The 19,459-nt window shown below is 33.9% G+C and overlaps 3 protein-coding genes across 6 annotated transcripts; 1 reads left to right on the plus strand and 2 right to left on the minus strand.

Moving 5' to 3' along the window:
* Positions 1-80: 80 nt before the first annotated feature.
* On the minus strand, positions 81-5,534 carry LOC114392433 (protein NPGR1-like). 3 transcript variants are annotated; one of them, XM_028353566.1, is made up of 6 exons: positions 4,290-5,531; positions 3,824-4,112; positions 2,997-3,255; positions 1,479-2,701; positions 1,034-1,181; positions 81-904 (listed from the first exon to the last, which is right to left on the minus strand). In XM_028353566.1, the coding sequence occupies exons 2-6, from the start codon at positions 4,016-4,018 to the stop codon at positions 594-596; spliced, it is 2,136 nt and encodes a 711-aa protein (XP_028209367.1). In that variant the 5' UTR covers positions 4,019-4,112; positions 4,290-5,531; the 3' UTR covers positions 81-593. The 3 variants fall into 3 exon arrangements, with proteins under 3 accessions (XP_028209367.1, XP_028209366.1, XP_028209369.1); XM_028353565.1 differs by having other exon boundaries at positions 4,588-5,530; XM_028353568.1 differs by having other exon boundaries at positions 767-904; positions 986-1,181; positions 4,588-5,534.
* Positions 5,535-7,463: 1,929 nt separating this feature from the next.
* On the minus strand, positions 7,464-13,559 carry LOC114394055 (interferon-related developmental regulator 1-like). 2 transcript variants are annotated; one of them, XM_028355605.1, is made up of 13 exons: positions 13,184-13,559; positions 12,794-12,863; positions 12,317-12,397; positions 11,282-11,376; positions 11,093-11,208; positions 10,580-10,690; positions 10,295-10,404; positions 9,275-9,584; positions 8,962-9,039; positions 8,830-8,880; positions 8,624-8,713; positions 8,402-8,479; positions 7,464-7,842 (listed from the first exon to the last, which is right to left on the minus strand). In XM_028355605.1, exons 1-13 carry the CDS (start codon positions 13,191-13,193, stop codon positions 7,798-7,800), a joined length of 1,245 nt encoding a protein of 414 aa, XP_028211406.1. In that variant the 5' UTR covers positions 13,194-13,559; the 3' UTR covers positions 7,464-7,797. The 2 variants fall into 2 exon arrangements, with proteins under 2 accessions (XP_028211406.1, XP_028211405.1); XM_028355604.1 differs by having other exon boundaries at positions 12,794-12,965; positions 13,184-13,558.
* A 3,487-nt stretch (positions 13,560-17,046) lies between these two features.
* LOC114391753 lies at positions 17,047-19,192 on the plus strand. The gene is made up of 4 exons (XM_028352707.1): positions 17,047-17,532; positions 17,634-18,097; positions 18,211-18,568; positions 18,689-19,192. Exons 1-4 carry the CDS (start codon positions 17,047-17,049, stop codon positions 19,190-19,192), a joined length of 1,812 nt encoding a protein of 603 aa, XP_028208508.1.
* The last annotated feature ends 267 nt before the right edge of the window (positions 19,193-19,459 follow it).

A 19,459-nucleotide genomic window follows, 5' to 3' on the forward strand; every position in this document is an offset into this window, starting at 1 on the left:
CCACTTTGTTCTCACTGATTTAGGGTTGGGGATCTGGATCCACCGCTGATAACAAAGAAATGAAAAATATAAAATCATAGTAGTAAAAATGTTATTTAACCAATCATTTAAAGAAATTCTTATCAAATGAGTTTTAAATGATGATTATTACTTTCCTAAAATGAGGAGTGTTATACAAAATAAATGGAGAGTCATACCTATCAATTGAAACTTAAAGTAGTCAATCAAGCTATATGTGTGTGAACTTTACATACAGGGATTAACCTCACCTTACACCTCACAGGAGACCCAAAAAACTATAGTACATTCTGCTTGACATTATGTTATAATGAATTCTATACCACCTGGGAAGCCAAACTTCTGTCCTTCTGTGTAAACTCATCTTGTTAAATGTGAAGGGCATTTCATTGGAACATAATGAAGTAAATCTATAAATAAGTAGCTAGATGTAGCTATATAGGTTTCTTAACAAATATTAACCATGGGTATATTTTCTTTTCCATTAGTTGCTTGCTCATGGCTTTTGTATAATGCTCTTGCTTGAACTCACTTTTCCTCAACAACAAAAAATTACAGTTCTCCCAAGGTTTCAATCACTCAAATTTTTGCACTGGAGCTGAAAGCTTCAGCTCATATGCAGCTTGAAAGCAGTCTGCCGCTTGTTGTAACGAGCCTTCCATTTTTGAAACCAATCCAAGGTTAAACCATGCATCATGGTTTGTGGGGTCTAATCTCAAAGCATTCATTAAAAAGCTTCTTGCAATTGGAAGTGATGGAATGCCAAGTTTAAGAAACAATTTTGCAGTGGAGATGATACAGGGAATGTAATCTGGTTCTATTGACAATGAAACTGAGAAGGAAACAAAGGCCTCCTTATGCAAAGATTGAGCTTCAAACAACAAACCTGTTATTGTCACAACCAGGTAATTGCAGATTGGTGATTTATTAAGTTATGGTGCTGTAAACACAAAACACAGAAACATACCGCAGTTCAACAATGAAAGCATGAACAGTCAGGTGTCAGGTTCCATACCAGTGATGTGCCAACTTCTGGGAGAAAAAAATTCTATCGACTGGGATTTGTCAACACAAGCTTTTGCATCAAGAAAGGAACAAAGATCTGCATAAATGGTAGCCAAATCCTGCCAGGCTTCCATTTCCAACTTCTGTTCTGTTAATGCCTGCAAACAAATGAAAAGTCAAGGAGGGAAATATTCTTCTCAAGGATTCAGGAGATGAATTAAATACTTGCACTTGCAATATTCAAAAATGAAAAAGAGCAATGCTTTTAAATTAGGTACGGACTATTGGTTAATGCTTTTAAATTTAATTAACTAGTCAGAGCATAAAATCTTATTTCTCAGCAACTTCCAACAGATAAGAGCAATGCTTGATTTGCTTCTTTAGTCAATTTTAATACAAGTCTATACTAATACAATGGATGTTATAGTTGTGTTCCCTTAAACAATAATACAAACCTCGTGCCTGAATGTCTTAGCTTGAAGCCAATGCTCTTTTCTTGCTTCAATTACAGCTAGCAAGATTCTGTAGGTCTCAATTGCTTGCTTGGGTTGCTGCTGAGTAATTTGAAGTACAGCTTTCAGTCTCAGTAGTTCTAACTGATCTATATCGCCAGCCTCATCTAAAGCAAAATCAACTATAGTTTCGGCATCCTGAAACCGCTGCTGTGCTGATACTGTTAGTGCTAACAGCTGCCAACCTCTTCTTGAGCTGCCAGCCATCATGTCTGAGTACATCATTATATTGTCATAAGCTGCATTTAGATTTCTTTGAATTGCATTTTCTAATCCAAGAGTGAGCATCACTTCCGGGTCATTATTATTTCCATTCAGAGCAGCATCCTTTAGAAACTTCAAAGACTCTTTTTGAAATATAATTCTTTCAGAATCCAGTACAGATATTCTAGCAGCAGCTCCATGGCAAATGCCAAGAAATTTTTGGCCCTGACTCAAAAAATGCTCATTTTGATGCTTCACTAGATCAATAACTTCCTGCGAAAATTTAATTCCTTCACGAGCATGGTTTGGATTTAGAGAACACAGCTTTGCACCAAACAAAAATGAAGGAAAATGGGGTCTATGCTTTGCTTCAGAACTACCACAAGCCTTCCTCAAAAGGTTCAAGGCTACTTCATTCTGTCCTGCTGCACTGTAACAAAGAGCAAGAAAATACCACTGCTCAGCTCGATCATGAACTCCCGGAAGGATCTTCTCTACATGATCTGCCAATGATTCAAACATCCCAGTAACTGAAAGTGAAAATGTAAGATGATCCATTATTTCAGGGTCCCAATCTATTTCCTGAAGTGCCATCTTTCCTGAGAGTATTAATAGCAAAAGTATAGCCTCTTCAGTGCCGCTCATAGGTGTTGTTATACCATTCACTTGCAACTGAGGGAGTAGGTTTACTTCAACACCTCCATAGAGTAGTGTGGTAGCTAAATCTTTTTGTACACAGGCCAACCTCTGCGGCTCCAAATTCCAAGGCTTGACTAGAGCCCGCCGATAAGCAGTGACAACTTCGTCTAGCAAACCTGCCTTCATCCATAGATTTGGAAGCAACTCCAATGCTTCGTGGAACATTTCTTGCAACTTACAATCTTCACCAATACCCTCAGGCATTCCATTAGGAAGAGCAGACTCAACTGTATCCACAACAATTCTGCACTCCTTTGCAGCCTCTGGTAAATAAGAAAGCAGCAGTAGTTAGAGTTCGCACCGCACCCTTAAGTGCCAACCCATATATGTGTAAGTAGCTTCTTCTCAGACCAAAAAACAGAAAAAAAAACTCATACATAATGTAGCTACATTTATAAGAATTTATGATGCATTGATGCTAATATGAGCAATTGTTCAAGATTCTCTTAACAATAGAGTAAAACTTTCAATATCCTACATGCAAAAGTTACAGCTCTTGGCAAGAGCTTGCTAAATCAAACAAAATACAAGAATATAGAGATATGAAGGTGGTAATACCAGTGTATCGCCCAAGTTCTTCAGAGGATTTAGATTTAAGCAAAATTGCCTCAAGAATCAGGCTAACTGAATGCATTGACATCACATTAGGAAGCACATTGTCCACCTTGGAACGTGATTTTCTTTGTTTGGTTCTTTCAGCTATAGCCCTTATCATCCTTGGGGTCAAAGCCCTTATGTCTATACCCTCAAAAACTTGAAGGGCAGCATCAAAGTTCCCTCTTTGATATTCAAGCCTCCCCAACAAAGCCCGAGCTTCCTTCAATTCACCAATAAAGAGAAATTAAAATCAAACAGTAGTTTTATGTTAACAGAAAATAAAAGTAACATAAACTAACAACTAAGTAACTAACATTTTCCGATGAAAAAAAAAAATCCGGAGCTTCCTTAAATTCACCAAAAAAGAGATATTAAAATCAAGGATAAATTAATTTTTTGTCCTCTAATTTATTATTTAGGTTTAATTTAGTCCTTTAATTTATTTTGGATTTAATTTGATTCTCTAATTTATAAAACTCATTCAATTTGGTCCTCCAGTTTTTTTTTCAATCCTCTAATTTTTAAATTCGATTCATTTTATTGGAAAAATATGTATTTTGTGAAGGTTTTGAACCGCTGCAAAATGTGATTTCTTACCATGTAGACTAAAAGACTAAATTGAATCGATTTAAAAAATTAGAAGACTAAATTAAACTAAAAAAATTAAAGACCTAAATTGAATCTAAAAAATAGATTAGAGGGCAAAATAAACTAATTAACCTCAAATCAAACAGTAGTTTATGTTAACAGAAAATAATTTCACAAAGTAAGACACTAATTCCTACTACCTCATAGTTTAATGAGAGAGCTTCTTTTAGAGTAGATTCAACATCTTCCACTTGTGTTTCATCAAATTTGGATTCCCAATCCCCAGTCCTTGAAGAAAGGCCACTTGCAGAGAAATCCCTTGTTGCCAAGGAGTCAGGTGACCGCGGTGGCGCCTCTTCAAATTTGAATTGCTCGCCTGAACAAGCACACAACATCTTCCAAAAAGTGTGGATTTCAAAGTGAACCCAACACAAATTACTTCTCACTTCTCAGTGCACCCTTTACACAGGGGGCTCAGCTCAACAACACCTTCAACAAACACGGTTCTTTTAAAATTCAACAATGCATTACAATTTGTAAATATTCATGAACACAGTTGAAACGTTTGGTGTGGACTATCCTTACTATTAAGAATGCCACACAGCATTGGTCTTAACTTTAAGTAGCAAAATGAAGAATGTCACAAACACAAAGTACCCTTTTTACCTTAAATTTGGAATTTCACAACACGTGTCATGAAACGCTTGATGCAACAAGTGCTAAGAATAACACGTTCATGCAACGGAAAACCAAACCACATAACTTATGGGAACTCAAAAATAAGGGGAAGGGAGAAAAGAGACACAGATATGACAGAATTTTCAAAGGTAATATGATGATGTCATAAGAAAGAGAGAAGAGGAAGAAAGGTTTTCTAGATAAACACGGGTGGATATGTGAAAGAAAGCTGAGAGAGAGAGAACAAACAAACAATAATAAGAACACTACAGTGCCTTGGACTTACCATAGCTCAGATTCCAAAGACCTGAACTTTATCAGTATTTGACGCCATGAAAGCTACCCTTCTGTTGAACTTTCTGTTTCTATGTTTGGATTACTTGAAATTGGTCCTCATTGATTAAAAGGACTCACACCCTTAAGAAAATTCAAAACCTTTTAGCCTAAATAAAATAACAACCCAACCAAGAACTAAAATAACCATCCAAAACTTATAGAAATGTACAGTGCTAATTATAAACTAGATTCACATATCTATACTTCATATAGAAATGTACTGTACTAATTATGTTCCGATCTCAAGTCTACTGTGCTTGATCGACTCCCAGGTTTATCTTGAAAACCTTTCAACTTAACTGCTCCAGTTTTGTTCTTGTAAAAGGTGACTCCCAAGTGAGGCGTTAGGGTGTCACTATTTATTCTTGTAAAAGGCATCTCCTAGTTGAGGCGTTAGGGTCCCAATGTTGAAGCTATTACCCGCTTAACTGCTCGGTTGATTGGCAATGGTGCCTCGATGGGTTGAAAGGAAAGAATATTTATAATCGACCACCTTGACTCCTATATGAGACTTGTGGTAACTGGAGTTATATATATATACTTATTTTATTTTTTAATAATCTCTCACTCTTTATATAGTAACAGGAGGATTCGAATGTGGTGCAAAGGAGATGTTGTTGGTAGATTGTTTGAGTTGGTTTCAAGTTTCAACAATGTTGGTGTGTGTGTTCACACTTGACACCACACATGATGGTGATAGTGGTATGGGGAAGAAGTGAAGAAAGTGGGTTGAGAGTTGGAGCAACATTTATACAGAAGAAACTGAAATGAAAGGAAAAACAAAAGCTGTTGTTGTCGACGTGGGATGCCACCACCAACAAGAGGCAACAGAGCAAAAGGAACCTCATCAACCTGTCCCCATACATTGGTGTCGCCATAAATTTTGTTTACTTTCCTTGCTTTTTTGTCAGTCAGTGTATCCAAAACATACATAAATAATGATTTATTTGGCTATGGTTGAAAACTTGAAATACTCCACTTTGAAATAATAAAAGAGAAATGTTAAAAGGAAACCTTCTTTTATGAAAAATTACAAATTTTTTTATAGATGTCACTTTGTAGTTTGTATATAATAAATTGTCACTTAATTGAATAGGATCTAAGTCAATTGGTTTAGTTTGTGTGTTGTTATAAATTTTCTTATATATTTTTTCTATTCGTATTCTTATGAATAAAATAAGAAAGAGTTGTCATGTGATTTTATAATTTTAATAAGTTAAAATATTTAATAATGCCAATCAAAACCTTTTAGCCAAATTACTTAAATTATTTCAATGGTGACGATTTTGTTGGTTTATATATTTTAAAAACATGTTAAATACATTTGAAATAAGTTAGAATGATAATGCAAACCATTTATTTCTATGTACCGTGAGCATAACTCATTAGAACATTCCTAATTCTCACTAATTCTAAAATTAATCTTTTTTTTTTTTTTGCAATTATAGAATCCGGACACTGAACAAATTTGCCGAGTTTTTCGGCTGAATTTCCTTAAACAATGGTCGATAAGACGATGATACGTCATGCGCTAATCAAGCTTGTTTGTTGGTTTGGCATTTCCAAAAGAAAAATATTTTAACCATTTTAGCAGTCTGAAAATTTTCAAAAGTTAGTGGTTGGGAAAAAGAAGCAATAATGCTAGCAGAACATTCAAAAGGAAGCACATGGAGAAACAATCCTTAGAACAGAACTCAGGTGAGGTGGCTATCACGTGGAGCTGATTTCATTCATGGGAATCTATTGAGTGAAGGTTAACAAAAGAAAGAAGCATGCCTTTTGTTTTGTCGTTACCTAATTTTCTACATACTCGTGTCATGTCACCTTCCTTCATACTTTATCACTTTACAGCTTCAAGGCATTTCCAATTTTTTTCTTATAAAGATTTTAAATTCAGAAATTATTGAGTTTTGATTACTAAGTCAAGCAAATAAATTTACACAGAGGAGCAAAACTTTTTAACTCTTTGTTTATTTTATTAAAGAAAAAACTATTAAATAAAAAAAGTTAACTAGTAAATGTAAATAATACTAGTATATTGATAATAAATTATAACTTTATTATTGGATAGGTCTATCTTAATAATATTACTACTGTATTTCTATTTCTAATATTTTTGTCCTAACACTGTGTCTGCTTTGTTATAATAGGCTTCCTGCTCTCTTGATGCAGGGCAACCAGCACTGCAGCAGATGCTGTTAAAACATACAAGAACTACCAGATAAATTACTTCCAGATCCTCATTTTTATGTGTTAATCATAATCCTCTCACGTTAAACTCATATCTTGGCTACACCTTCACATTTTGGTAACCCATACACTCACCCTCAACCCCTAATGTGCTTGGAAACGTTCTCATGGTGTACGTACATAAAATAAAGGGCAAAAGCTATTTGAGTTTGGATCTCCTCATGTAACATTTCTGTCAAGGGAAACATCCCTTAATTAAAAATTAGAGAGAAAATTTAAATAATAGAAAAAGAGGGACATGAGATTTTGATAGTAGAAATTTTCATGGAAAAGAATCCAAGTAAAAATCTCATTGAAGAATATCCATTTATGATTAACTTCTGCTCGGACACACCTATTTAAAAGTACTATATGATTTTTTTAATATTGAAATTTACTTGTAAAAAATTACTAAACTTCTTATACAACTAATATTAAGAAAACATAAGAGAAATCGCCTTGAGGAAGCAGTGATTGAAGCAAACTCTTCTGTCTTCTATTTGAAACTAGAACAAAGGAAAAGACACTCTGTAAACTCAGCACACTATACAGACGAGGCTTTTGGGTCATGGCATGGCGTTATATCACTCACTGATTGCACTGAAATAGTGAAATTAACTTTATAATAGACTTCTTTTATTGCCTTACAATAAGCAAGCTAACAAGATCATTACAATGAATAATCTAAATCGCCGATGCCACTGCAATGAAGAGTCATTTTGGATGTTTCATTAACATGCATACAATTTTTTTTTTTTTTTTGGCATATATGCAACACGTGAATATGATATCAAGCTGCCATAGAAATAATTTTCCTAGCCATTAAGTCAAAAGGGCAGGAGGGCAGAAAAAAATGAAGTATAAAATTAATGATTGAATCATCAAATGAACACAAGCCCTGCTAATTATTAGATGTCCCCCTCAAAACGCATCAGTCATCAACCATATTGGCTGCGTAGTGACCCAAGTTTCTGCCCTGTAGTTTACCAGGAGAAAAAAAAAATGAAGGAAACAAAATTCAGTACGGTATGACTAATTGACTATTATGGTAACCCCATAATATTTTTAAGATCACTACATAAATGGCAAAGCATGATTATACTAACAGCCGTATTTGCAACTACGACCAAATTTGGAAACCACCGAGAAAACACCAATAACTATTGACACTCGACTGTGTAAAGAAAATTTTTAGTTGCACGTGTAATAAACAGTCTAGACAAAAAGATTGAGAAAATTAGTTTGAAATCCCTCCCTAGAAGATTTTGTCAAACAGATTGAATGCTCTTATTGGCTCAGTTCACAAGAATGTCTCGCCTCAAAAAGCCTCCACATTGAAATTGAGAGGGAGCCTTAGCTCACTCCAAGGTGAGGACTGAGGAAGGCAACCCGTGTTATTCACATGGCACAAGCAAAAATTATCATAGTTGTCTAAATTTCATATAGTATTCAAAGTACCCCATTCTTAACCATTAACCAAGCATTTTAAACAGGAAAATAAGACTTAATGATCTTTATATGGCAAGGAAACCAACCTCAGATAACAACCGTTGCTTATTAAGTAATTGGGTCCTAGCCTTGTTCTGAACTGAATTTGGAGACTTAAACATTCTCTGCAAGAAGGAGAATGCTGCAGATCAGCACACAATGGCAAGAAACAGGAAAAAAAAGTATATAACATGAGAGAGTAGCCGACAGATAAGAGAACATTCAGTAACAAAAATGACAGTGAAACACAATCAGTCATAGAAACCAACCTTCTCACCACTAGACATCCGATGTTCATTGTTATTAAGATATCTTCTCTTTGGTTTGAAATTAAATACATCTTGAAGGAACTCATTTTCCTGATTCGCCAAGGGAGAAGAAGGGTAAACGAAAAATGATAAATTAACCACTGAAATGATAAGCTTTTCACCAAAATTAAAATCTTACTGATGAAAAATGCCAAGAGAAAGCCAACCTGAATATGCTTGATGAACCCTCCCCCTAAAAAATGCTTGAGAAAGTTCAACTGCAAAATAATGCATGTTAAAATGTTAATGCAGAAAGGAAAGCTTTGTCATAAAAACAGATAAATGAAAAACCAAAAAACCTGTATCATTTGGGACCATGAAGATGTCTGCAGTGAATCACCACCAATTTTCATTGAAATTTCAGGAGAGTAACCACACTAGTAAACACAAGGTATTAAAGTAAGGTCAGTAAAGAAGCCTGTGTTCCATAAGCAATATATCTTCTACTAAAAAAGGGTGACCTAGTGCACAAGGCTCCCGCTAAGTGATGTTCAGGGAGGGAGTAAATGTATGTAGCCTTACCCCTACCTTGTGAATCAGATCACAGGGTAGCAACCTATTTTTAGAATATAAATTAGTAAATTACAAAAATTAAAAAGACAACTAAAGTACCTCAAAAAACTCTACAATATCTCGGAACAAGTTCCTCTGATTATTCAGATCTTTCTTAGCAGAACCTTTTCCACCAGCCTCAACAGAAAGGTTTTTGACTTGAGTGATGACCTTCCCTTTCAATCCTTGTAAATGGGTATAACTTTCCTGCAGATTAATCTCTTCTTGACTCATATCACTTGCACCCTTAGAATCAGCAGAAAATTTCTCTATAATTCCAATCTCAAAAATTACAGCCAGTGCTTCGCCAGCAGCAATACGCACAGGCCGGTCTTCCTTGTCTAGAAGACTTGATAAATAAGATATTGAACTGCATTAACAACAAAAAAAAATAGTTGGACCTCTGACAATGAAACAAGCATAAAACACAAGGTAAAAAAATTTAAATATTTAATTCATTTAGATGTTTGGAATTGAATTTGAGTCTATTAATTCTAATTTGAAATCAAAATTAAAAATATATACATTAATTTCAATTCCATCATCTAAACTGACCTTTAATGTACTTTCAATTTATTTTTTTTTATGAATTTTCCTGCCCTTGTTTTGCATGGTATTCCAAGTTGCATGAAAGAAAGCTTTTCCAGTATTCATTACCCTTCCCAACACAATCTCATCCTCCCTGCCCTTCCCTCACTTAAACTTCCACTCTATAAATCTTCTGATATTCAAATCCTACACACCCGTTTTCATGACAAAGAGATCCAAATATTTTTATATTGCCAAACTGCCAGTCAACTATAAAAGTAGATGCACGGACTCTCTTCATTCTCTTCCCCACTGGCAAAGAAGGAATGAGTCAACAAGATGGGACACTATTCAGTAATCTCCAGTGCAGATCTGAACTGGACTCAAGTTGGGAGTTTAGAGGGGCAAATCCTGCTAGGCGCAGTCCCAGTTCATCTGTATAACTTAACTATATAAAAGCCAATTAAAGGCACATGAAATGCACTACTGCACATTACCTAAAGCTAGTGTGGAATTAAATGAACATGGATACAAAGAAACAGGATTGCTTACTTTTGCCAATTTTTAGAATTTAGCTTCAAATTACGCATGGTAGATAGGAGAAAGGACCAAGCAGATACCACAGCAGTTATTAATGGAGCAGAAGGTTTGACTGCAACTACCTAAACAATGAAATAGCTGAATCAGTAAATTTAAGTTGGAAAAATTAAGAGCACTAATGTAGAAAGAGAATTCATCATCAAAGGCAACATAGTTATTGTCAGAAGCATAATACACTTGGTATTGATAAGCAAAATAGAAATAAAACTAACAAGTATATTTGAAACAGATGCCTACATTGGAACCCAATCTGGGATGAATCACTCGCCACAGTATGTCCATCGATCTCTCTGTTTCCTCCAGACCATTCCCACCAACAAATGTGATTATAGCCAAGCATTCCAGCAACTATAAAAAATAATGGCATTGAACAGAGAAGATTCAGAATCAGTGTCTCTAATGAATCAGAAGGCAAATTTTGAGTACACAAGATTTCCCAAATATCCAAAACTCCTACTTACTGTTAGAATTCATGAGAAAGTAAAACATGAGAAAGTGAGTGAAAGTTGAGAGAGTATTGTGAAATCTTTGGTATTTTGATAGCTAACCACTGAGAGCTTGTCAAGAGTATATATACACTACTAGAATCAGTTGAAACTGTAATGATTATTTACAACTAATTAGAAGCAGAAACATAACAGAAAACTGACTTCTGAAAGCCAAATGGGCTTGGTCTTCACAGGCTCAATTTACAACAGAGAATAGCAATTACAAAAACTACAAAGTAATGTATATATCTCTAACACTTACTGAAGGAATTTTTGTCAAATGTGATTTAGATGTGAGAAATTCATCTAGAGGACGAACCGATTCCTCAAATATTTCACGTGCATTATCACTACACCCAACAGTCAGGGTCAACAAACCTACAAAATAATTAAATTGAAATTTAATTATATGAAGCAACATCAAGCATACAGAAGTTAATCAAAATCTTACCAATGGCATGTGATGCCAAAGCTATCTCCTTTGCAGATGCCTTTTTGGATCCCTTTTTTATTGAAGCAAGGCACTGATGTAATAAAGTAGCAAATCTGATAAAGGAAAGGACCTCAAGGTTACGATAACCATCATATTTATTGAGATAAATGAACAGATGGGTAAGATATAACATCTCTGTACTTAGCATGAATACTGTTTGATATGGATACTGTATCCAGTAACCACCGTATTAGAAAGATAAATAAATAAATAGATGAGTGAGACATTTTACTTCAGATTAATAGTTTTGCACATAATCCAACCAGTTGACATGGTAAGTTAAATTAGAAAGTGTTAGGATTTAGGAAGACAGCATAAAAAAATAAATAATAATAATAGAAGAAGCATGAGCATAATGAAGACACAAACATCATTGCTGAAATAATTAATTGATTACTTGGTTGTGTTTGATAAGACAGAAACACTGAAATCAGGCAAGAGTTTAATGATTTGGTCATTCAAATCATGTAAGAGTTTCTGTTCAATACATTCATCGGACTCCCATTTTTTGCATGAAATAAACGAAGGTGGGGATATTGGAACTCCAGTTACCTATTCGTACTCTCCACTAAATACATTTCATCGCAATTTCCTAAATTTCTGTCAACAAATTGCAATTTAATAATGGAACTAAATTATTTAGTTGAGGAAAATATAGATTTAGAATTTGCAATTAAAAGTGGTCAGTGTGGAATAAGAATAGCCAATTGGAAGTGTCAATAGCCGCACCCATTCTAGAAACACTGCTAAACTGCCAAAGAAGAGCTAGCCAGCAAACAGGAACACTCCAACACCCCACAGTTTACAAGATATATGGTTAGGTTAAACAAATCACACATATCAATTATCTTCATGTTACTTTTGCAAGTTGCAACACATATAAGGTAATTAACTGGGTAAATGAGATAGAGATCATCATCATAGTGGAATATACCCAAGATGTTGAATAACAGAAAACTGAGAAATGTTAAAAAATAAATGATAGATACTTACTTCTTGTCAACAAAATGATGCTGCATGTTGCTAGTGAATGCCCCAATGATCACTGACAACGCTCTCTCCCTTGTGGAACCCCTTTATTCCCAAAAACAAACAGAATTAAAATAAGAATAAGGGTCTTAAAGTCATAGGAGAGCATATTTTTACGCATCCCAATAAAAAAAATTCTCTTTTTACTTCCTTAAGGAGTGTCTGTCCAGGCACTGGTTAGCTTTTGCCTAAGAATAAATAATCTACGCATTGACTGTATAGAAGTCTTTTACATCATCATTGAATCACGATATGATATGTATGGTAAAATGGCTCACTTTAATAATAATTATCTTGAAAATCATATAACCAATGATTTCTGAATAGTTGATATGAGTTTAGTCTTAAAATAAAATTGGCTCTAATGGCAATTGGAAAGTGGAAACGTATGTAAGTACAAGTACCTTTTCTCATCTATATATTAAAAAAAAAAAAAGGTACCTTTTTTCGTCCAAAGCATCGAGAGCTTGATCGAGCAGACCATCTTGATCGAAGTGCACTTCTTCGTTCCCTGAGACGGAGATGTGATCAGTTCGTGAAGTTGATGATGAACTCACACTACTACTATCATCGTCGCTATCCAACATTGCAGCATTTTTACGTTGAGAATTACCTACTCAAAGCATACCCACAACACAACACAACCAACAACATCAAACTCCATCATTCATTCATTCATTCGTCTCCGAAACGACGACGTCATAATAGCATTTAACATTCTCATATCAATTAATTAATTAATTAATTAAGCAACTGTAATTAACACGTGATGGATCAGATAACAAAGATAAACCCAAGGAAAAGAAATAGATTAAGGTTTTCAGTTCTTACGCTTTCCCATAACGGTAACGGCTCCTACGCTGTTGAGTTTGGTGGTACCTGCTAAGCGTCAGAAAGTGTTACAGGATTGAATGCGAATGTGACGGAAAAGTAAGATGTGGAAGGAATTGGGAGAGAAGGAGTATGAGAGAAACAAGTAGAACGGCGGTGGATGATAAGCCATGAAAATAATTCAAGGGAAGAGAGATTGTTTCTGATTCAGAATAAAAAAACCAGAAGAGAGAGAGAGAGAGAGAGAGAAAGAGAAATGGTGGAGAGCTTTGTGAAGATGAAAAATGAGGTGTGTGGGGTTGAGACTTGAAAGGGGATTATTCAAACCGGTGGTGTGGAATATTCGCAATGTTCTTTTTCCTTCCAGCTCAGGTCAGAGATCACACCTATCTTCTCATCCATTATATCATAAACTAATTCTTTTTTGGTGATGTCTGACTCTCTTTTATCAGAAATTTTACGCATATCAAACATCAAATATAAATTATTTCACTAAATACAAGTGCTTGAGTTTCACTCAATAAACTTAGTCTTTTTTTTTTTCTTGAGGATGATATTGATAAAATACTTATCGGTGGAAATGAGGATTAACTTAAATTCAAAATGAATATTTTTCTTTTAACATATTTGTTTCATGTTAAAGATTATGATCAAGATTAAGATTTCAATCATAAATTACCTGATTAAGACATAAGTTAATATTATCTATATTTAATAATATTGATTTTATGATCTAATTTCTTTAACAAATTATTTTTTTGAGAATAATAATACATTATTTTGAATATTTTATCAATATTTTTTTTTATGTTTCTATCGTATTATAAATTTTATTATATTTATATTTTTTCCACCGAGTGTTGAATGTAGTAGTATTGTGAGTGTTCGTATAAGTTTTTTCTTATTTTACTTAGAGTACAGACTATTACATGAATTCTTTATTGCTTAAAGATGAAATAAATACACGAGAATTTAAGTTCAATGTAAATTAAGAAAAAGTTTCTTTAATTTGTGAGGCCTAATTTTGTTTCTACGGCATGTGAGTACTAAATTTTTGTCTTCATTAAATGACATTAGTTTAATAAGATGGGACCTACAAGGAATGATTAAAATCAAGGTTAGCTCGTGATTAGGTATCTGTCTCTATATTATGTCATGTTGGGAAGAAGAGGAGTAATTTTGTTCTCAACAAGAATTAATGCATGTTTAAAATTGCAGTGCAAAATGATTTTTGAGGAAAGATTTTTTTTGTCATAATCTCTTCTTATTTATATGATTATCAAACAAATAAAAAGTTTCTCTATATATTCATACTTACATCGCTTTAGTTCTATTTTTTTTCTTTTATTTTTTCTTTTATTTTTTAACCTTATTAATTAACTAAAAAATAAAAGGATCATGATTCTTATTTTTATTTTATGAATTTGATCTTTATTAAAATACGAGTCATAATAATTTCAACAGTAAATCAAACATGCACTTAATTTTACATTTTAAACATTTGAGAATATTTCCTAAAAGATCAAATTTGCTACAAATCTTACATTTTAAACATTTGAGAATATTTCCTAACCATAAAAAGATCAAATTTGTTATCGCCTAAACATTAATTTGATTCAATTTCACGTCTAATATCTTCAAGTAAGAGTAAAAATGAACTCGGATCTTACCTAAGTCTGAAATGACATATCTTATATTTTTATAATTTGTAGACATGGCCTCGACCTTTGTATAAGTTTGTCAACTAGTTAACCCATTTAATGGTTTGGTTCATATTAAGAAGTGAAAAAAAAATATTATTTTTTAAACAAAATAAAAAAATTTCATTAAAATTAATAAGATAATTTTAAATCACAAAGACATAAACAAAATTTGCCTACAAACGTTACATGTTACATGTCTGTCACCAAAATTTTTTAAGTGTCCAAAAAAAAGAATTCATATTTATGTTACTCATCTAAACTTATACAAATTAACATATTTTAAACATTAATTAAATGATTCGAATAGTCAAATTACTAAAATAATTATAATATTATACATTATATTAATAACAATATTTTTATTATAAAATATTTTTAGTAAATGAGACAACGTCCTGACATGTTTAATATGACTTTCTCAAGGTATGTGACCTGATCTATTTAGTTTTTTTATAAAAAAAAATAAATAAATAAACTTAACTTTTTTACTAAATGAGCTGAAACAATGTCAGACCTTAAATAGGCCTAGAAGTACTTCCAACCCTACCTTCAAGGCTCCAAATCTTCGGTGGCAAAATGTGGAGCTGGGTGGCAAAAACTTCTCAAATCTAATTATAAATTACAATATAATAAATATATTATGTGAGTATGAGTAGGAATAATATAATACTAATGCACACTCATACCGAAACTTATAAACTTCTTGAAAAAATTATCCATACTTAGACTCGGTAATACTTTATACAAATAATTTGTCCAAGTATCTATAAGTCTGATTGATATTGCTGTCTGAGCTTAAACTTGGAGAGTTTGAGGCATTAATTATTCATGTCTGATGTATGGCGCCAGCAATGGTTTGGTCCGGAGAAATTGGTGGGACAGGATGGTCGCATATGGATGTATGTTCAGTGCATCTAAATTAATCAGGTGACCCTTTTTCTGTGTTCTTACTTGTATCATTCGGATGACTAAGAGATGAACTGAGCTGAATTTATTTTAATATTCAACTAATTTTGTTCTAATGTCCTTTGCAAAGACAATTCTAAAGTTACAGAAATTAAGGCAGAAGGAGATTAAACTTGAGATACATTAGAAAGAGTTGCCTATATTTGTCAGAGGCACAGAGCCATTAATGGAATAATTTGCAAATCAATGAACTTACTTAGCCTTCCAACTCCTATTCATAGCATTACCAAAGTCCAAACCAATGCTTCTATCTGTCATTTCAGTTCCAATACCATATCAATGCACAAGAAAGACAAAGACACTGACTTAAGTCCAATGCTGAAATGGTTCTAAGTTTACCAGACAAAACACAAATGAGTTGGAAAATGAGTGTGGTCAATTCAAATCAGATTCCAAGCAAGCTACACTTCCATGGAGGAACCAGATTATGACAACTTGATACATAGACTGCCCCAAGATATTCATTCTTCCACATTACATTATTGATGAAGCTTCCTTCCCTCCCAATACAAGACCTTTTTCATATCATCAATTCATCATTAGGATTTAGGAGGTTCTGTGGCTCAATGAAAGTAAACTAAGCATTTTCTACAAATTCATAAATATAAGAAGAAAAAATGAGGTATGGAACTCTTCCACTCAAGACTTCATAAATCGTTGTCCACACTAATTAAAATGGTTGCATTTTCCATTTTATATACCTTAAGCTTTGAAGAGATTGATTATCGCAATGTCTATGAGCTGCATTTGGAAATAACCAATAAATCCATCAATCTACATCCCCATAAAAAAAAAAAAAGGACTTAACAGAGAATATCTAAAACAAAAAATCAAGTGATGGTTTTCAAATTTCTAGATGAATGCAGACGAATTTCTGCTTCATGGATTGCCGGAACATCATTGACACCATCACAAGAAACTGCAACAACCGCTTCAAATGTTGTCAAAATCGAGATCTAAATCGCGTTCCCGGATCGTAGAATCGTACTATTCTTACGATTAAGCACCAAACATTAAAACTGTAATTTTCAATTGGTAAATGGAATGGCCTATTATTAGAGACCAAACCGAACCCCGATATACATCATCCTCTCTCCTTTAACCTAAATTCCATCCATCCAGAAACCCTAGCTTCTTCACCCTGCGTGTGAAGTGAAACTGCAAATCCTGAAACGTTTTTCGATTTCACTTAAAATGGCAAAAAGAAAAGTGGACGAATTGGACAACACAAGAAGCAAGGGCATTGAATCCAGCAGCAACATGGATTTGAGGGAGAACACTTGTAAGCAAATTGCTAGGTTTTTCTACATCAACGCAATTCCCTTGAAACTTGTAGAAAGTGAAGAATTTCAAAAAATGTGCAATCATATTGGAGGCCCTGGGTTCAAGCCACCCACTTATGATGAACTTAGGGGCAAGTATTTGAAGCAAGAAGTGGCTGAGGTCATGGAATCAATTGAGGAGCATAAAGCTACGTGGAAGAAAACAGGGTGCTGTATCTTGATTGATGATTGGACTAATAGCGAAGGGGTCACTATTTGCAATTTCTTTCTTAACAGCTCCAAAGGTACTGTTTTTCTTAAATATGTTTATGCATCTGACATGTGCAAAACTGTTGATGGCATTTTTAAAATGATTGATGACATTGTGGAGGAAGTTGGTGAAGAAAATGTTGTTCAAGTTGATACTAGAAATGAATCTAACTATAAAGCTGCTGGGAAAATGTTGATGGAGAAAAGAGACTTTTTTGGATGCCTTGTGTTATTGACAGCATTAATTAGATGTTGGAGGATTTTGTGAACAAGTTGCAGATCTATGGAGACACTGTTGCCAATGGGAGGAGAATTGCATCTTATATGTATTCAAGGAGTTCTTTGATTGCTTTGTTGCATCACTTTGCTAAGGGAAAAGATTTGGTTAAACCTGGAGTGACTAAATTTGCCACATGCTATCTAACTCTAAAGGGTCTCTATGATAAAAAGGGAGCATGGGAGAAGATGTTTTCATCCAAACAATGGAAATCCAGTTTTTTCGCTGGAACAACAGGTGGGAAAGTTGCTAAAAGTATTGTTATGGGTGATAAGTTTTGGAAAAGTATTATGGTTTGCTTGAAAGGTGCTAATCCTTTGATCAAGCTGCTTCATTTGGTGAGTTCGGACACCAAACCAGCCATAGGTTTCATTTATGAGGAAATGAAGCAAGCAAAAGTGAAGATACAACGTGCCTTTAAATCTGTCAAGAAACGGTAAACTTTTATTGTTCACTAACTCACATCAATATGAATTTGATTTGTACCATTGTATATGTTTTTTGTTTGAAAGCTACATCTGATAAGTGCTTTTTTTTTCTATTTTTTAGTTATATGCCTCTATGGGACAACATAGATGAAAGATGGGACAGAAAAATTCTTAGGCCTTTGCATGCTGCAGCTTATTATCTTAACCCTCAGTTTCATTATAATCCTAATTTCAAAGAAGATTTTGAAGTTAAACATGGGTTGCACGAGTCTATATACAAAATGGTAACAAAGCAAGACTGGCCTAAGGTTGATCCTATTCTTGAAGATTTCAAGCATGCAAGAAACTATTTTGGTAATGAATTAGCCAAGGTTGCAATTATAACCAAAAATCCAACTGATTGGTGGGATTCTTATGGTTTTGAATATCCTGAGATTGAACATGTTGCTATACGAATACTGAGTTTGACAACCAATTCTGTTGGGTGCGGATAACTGAGTTTGGCAACCAATACTGAGTTTGACATGGTAAAATTTGTTAGTTTCACTTTTAAAACTAACTATTTAGCCATTTATTTATTTGGTTCTTTATTTGTTTAGGTACACATGAAGAGAAGAAATCGTATGAGACAACAGACATGGAATGATGTACTGCTAGTGATGTCTAATTCAAAGTTGGCCAAAAGGCACCAAGCTGGGAAAGCCATTGAATATAGCATAGACGATCTCTCTTCGGATGATGAATGGATTACAGAGAATGATGAAAGTTCATCTAGCAATGAAGAGTCAGAGTTAGACGACATAGATTACAGAGAATATGAAAGTTCATCTAACAATGAAGAGTCAGAGTTAGACGGCATAGTCTTCTATGTTCCAAATGAAGACGATAAGCTCAAAGGCCAAGTTGGAGAAGATGTTAATAATGATAGTGCTGATGTAGATGACCTCCAGACTCCTGATGATGATATTGAATTTGATGATGAGGCAGATGTTGATGATGAAGATGATGCAAGTAATGCAACAGATGATATCATGGATGGAGATGGAAGCTACATGGAAGATGATAGTTGTGATGATTTTGACATCAATGAATTGCTGCATTAGTCTTATTTTCTGTCGTGTGTTGTCAAACTTTTTAAGTGCTTAGTGTTATGAACTATGACTTTGATCAGAGGGCTATGGTTTGCTTAGTGCTTACAAAATCTAATTTATCATGCATTTTGGATTAGCACTGTATTTAAAATGGTATTTATATGTCTTGAAATTATTTTGTTTCTTTTAATAGTAGAACGATAACTTGAAGTGTTTGACAACCTGGTCTCAAAAAACTAAAGGCCACCGTAAGCTTAAACTCCACATGTTCAAGCAATT

This window comes from Glycine soja, chromosome 17 (genome assembly GCF_004193775.1).
Source record: "Glycine soja cultivar W05 chromosome 17, ASM419377v2, whole genome shotgun sequence".
Lineage (NCBI taxonomy): Eukaryota > Viridiplantae > Streptophyta > Magnoliopsida > Fabales > Fabaceae > Glycine > Glycine soja.

Excerpts from the sequence above, each read along its gene's own strand:
- LOC114392433 (XM_028353566.1), bottom strand. The coding sequence starts at position 4,018 with ATGTTGTGTGCTTGTTCAGGCGAGCAATTCAAATTTGAAGAGGCGCCA. Across the intron at positions 3,256-3,823 it reads CTCTCTCATTAAACTATGAG|GAAGCTCGGGCTTTGTTGGG; the intron begins GTAGTAGGAATT and ends GGTGAATTGAAG. Across the intron at positions 1,182-1,478 it reads CTAAGACATTCAGGCACGAG|GCATTAACAGAACAGAAGTT; the intron begins GTTTGTATTATT and ends ATTTGTTTGCAG.
- LOC114394055 (XM_028355604.1), bottom strand. Across the intron at positions 11,377-12,316 it reads CATCATTTTGTTGACAAGAA|ATTTGCTACTTTATTACATC; the intron begins GTAAGTATCTAT and ends TTCCTTTATCAG. Across the intron at positions 8,881-8,961 it reads CATGGTCCCAAATGATACAG|TTGAACTTTCTCAAGCATTT; the intron begins GTTTTTTGGTTT and ends ATTATTTTGCAG.
- LOC114391753 (XM_028352707.1), top strand. The coding sequence starts at position 17,047 with ATGGCAAAAAGAAAAGTGGACGAATTGGACAACACAAGAAGCAAGGGC. Across the intron at positions 17,533-17,633 it reads GTGAAGAAAATGTTGTTCAA|ATGTTGGAGGATTTTGTGAA; the intron begins GTTGATACTAGA and ends AGCATTAATTAG. Across the intron at positions 18,569-18,688 it reads TGAGTTTGACAACCAATTCT|GTACACATGAAGAGAAGAAA; the intron begins GTTGGGTGCGGA and ends TTATTTGTTTAG.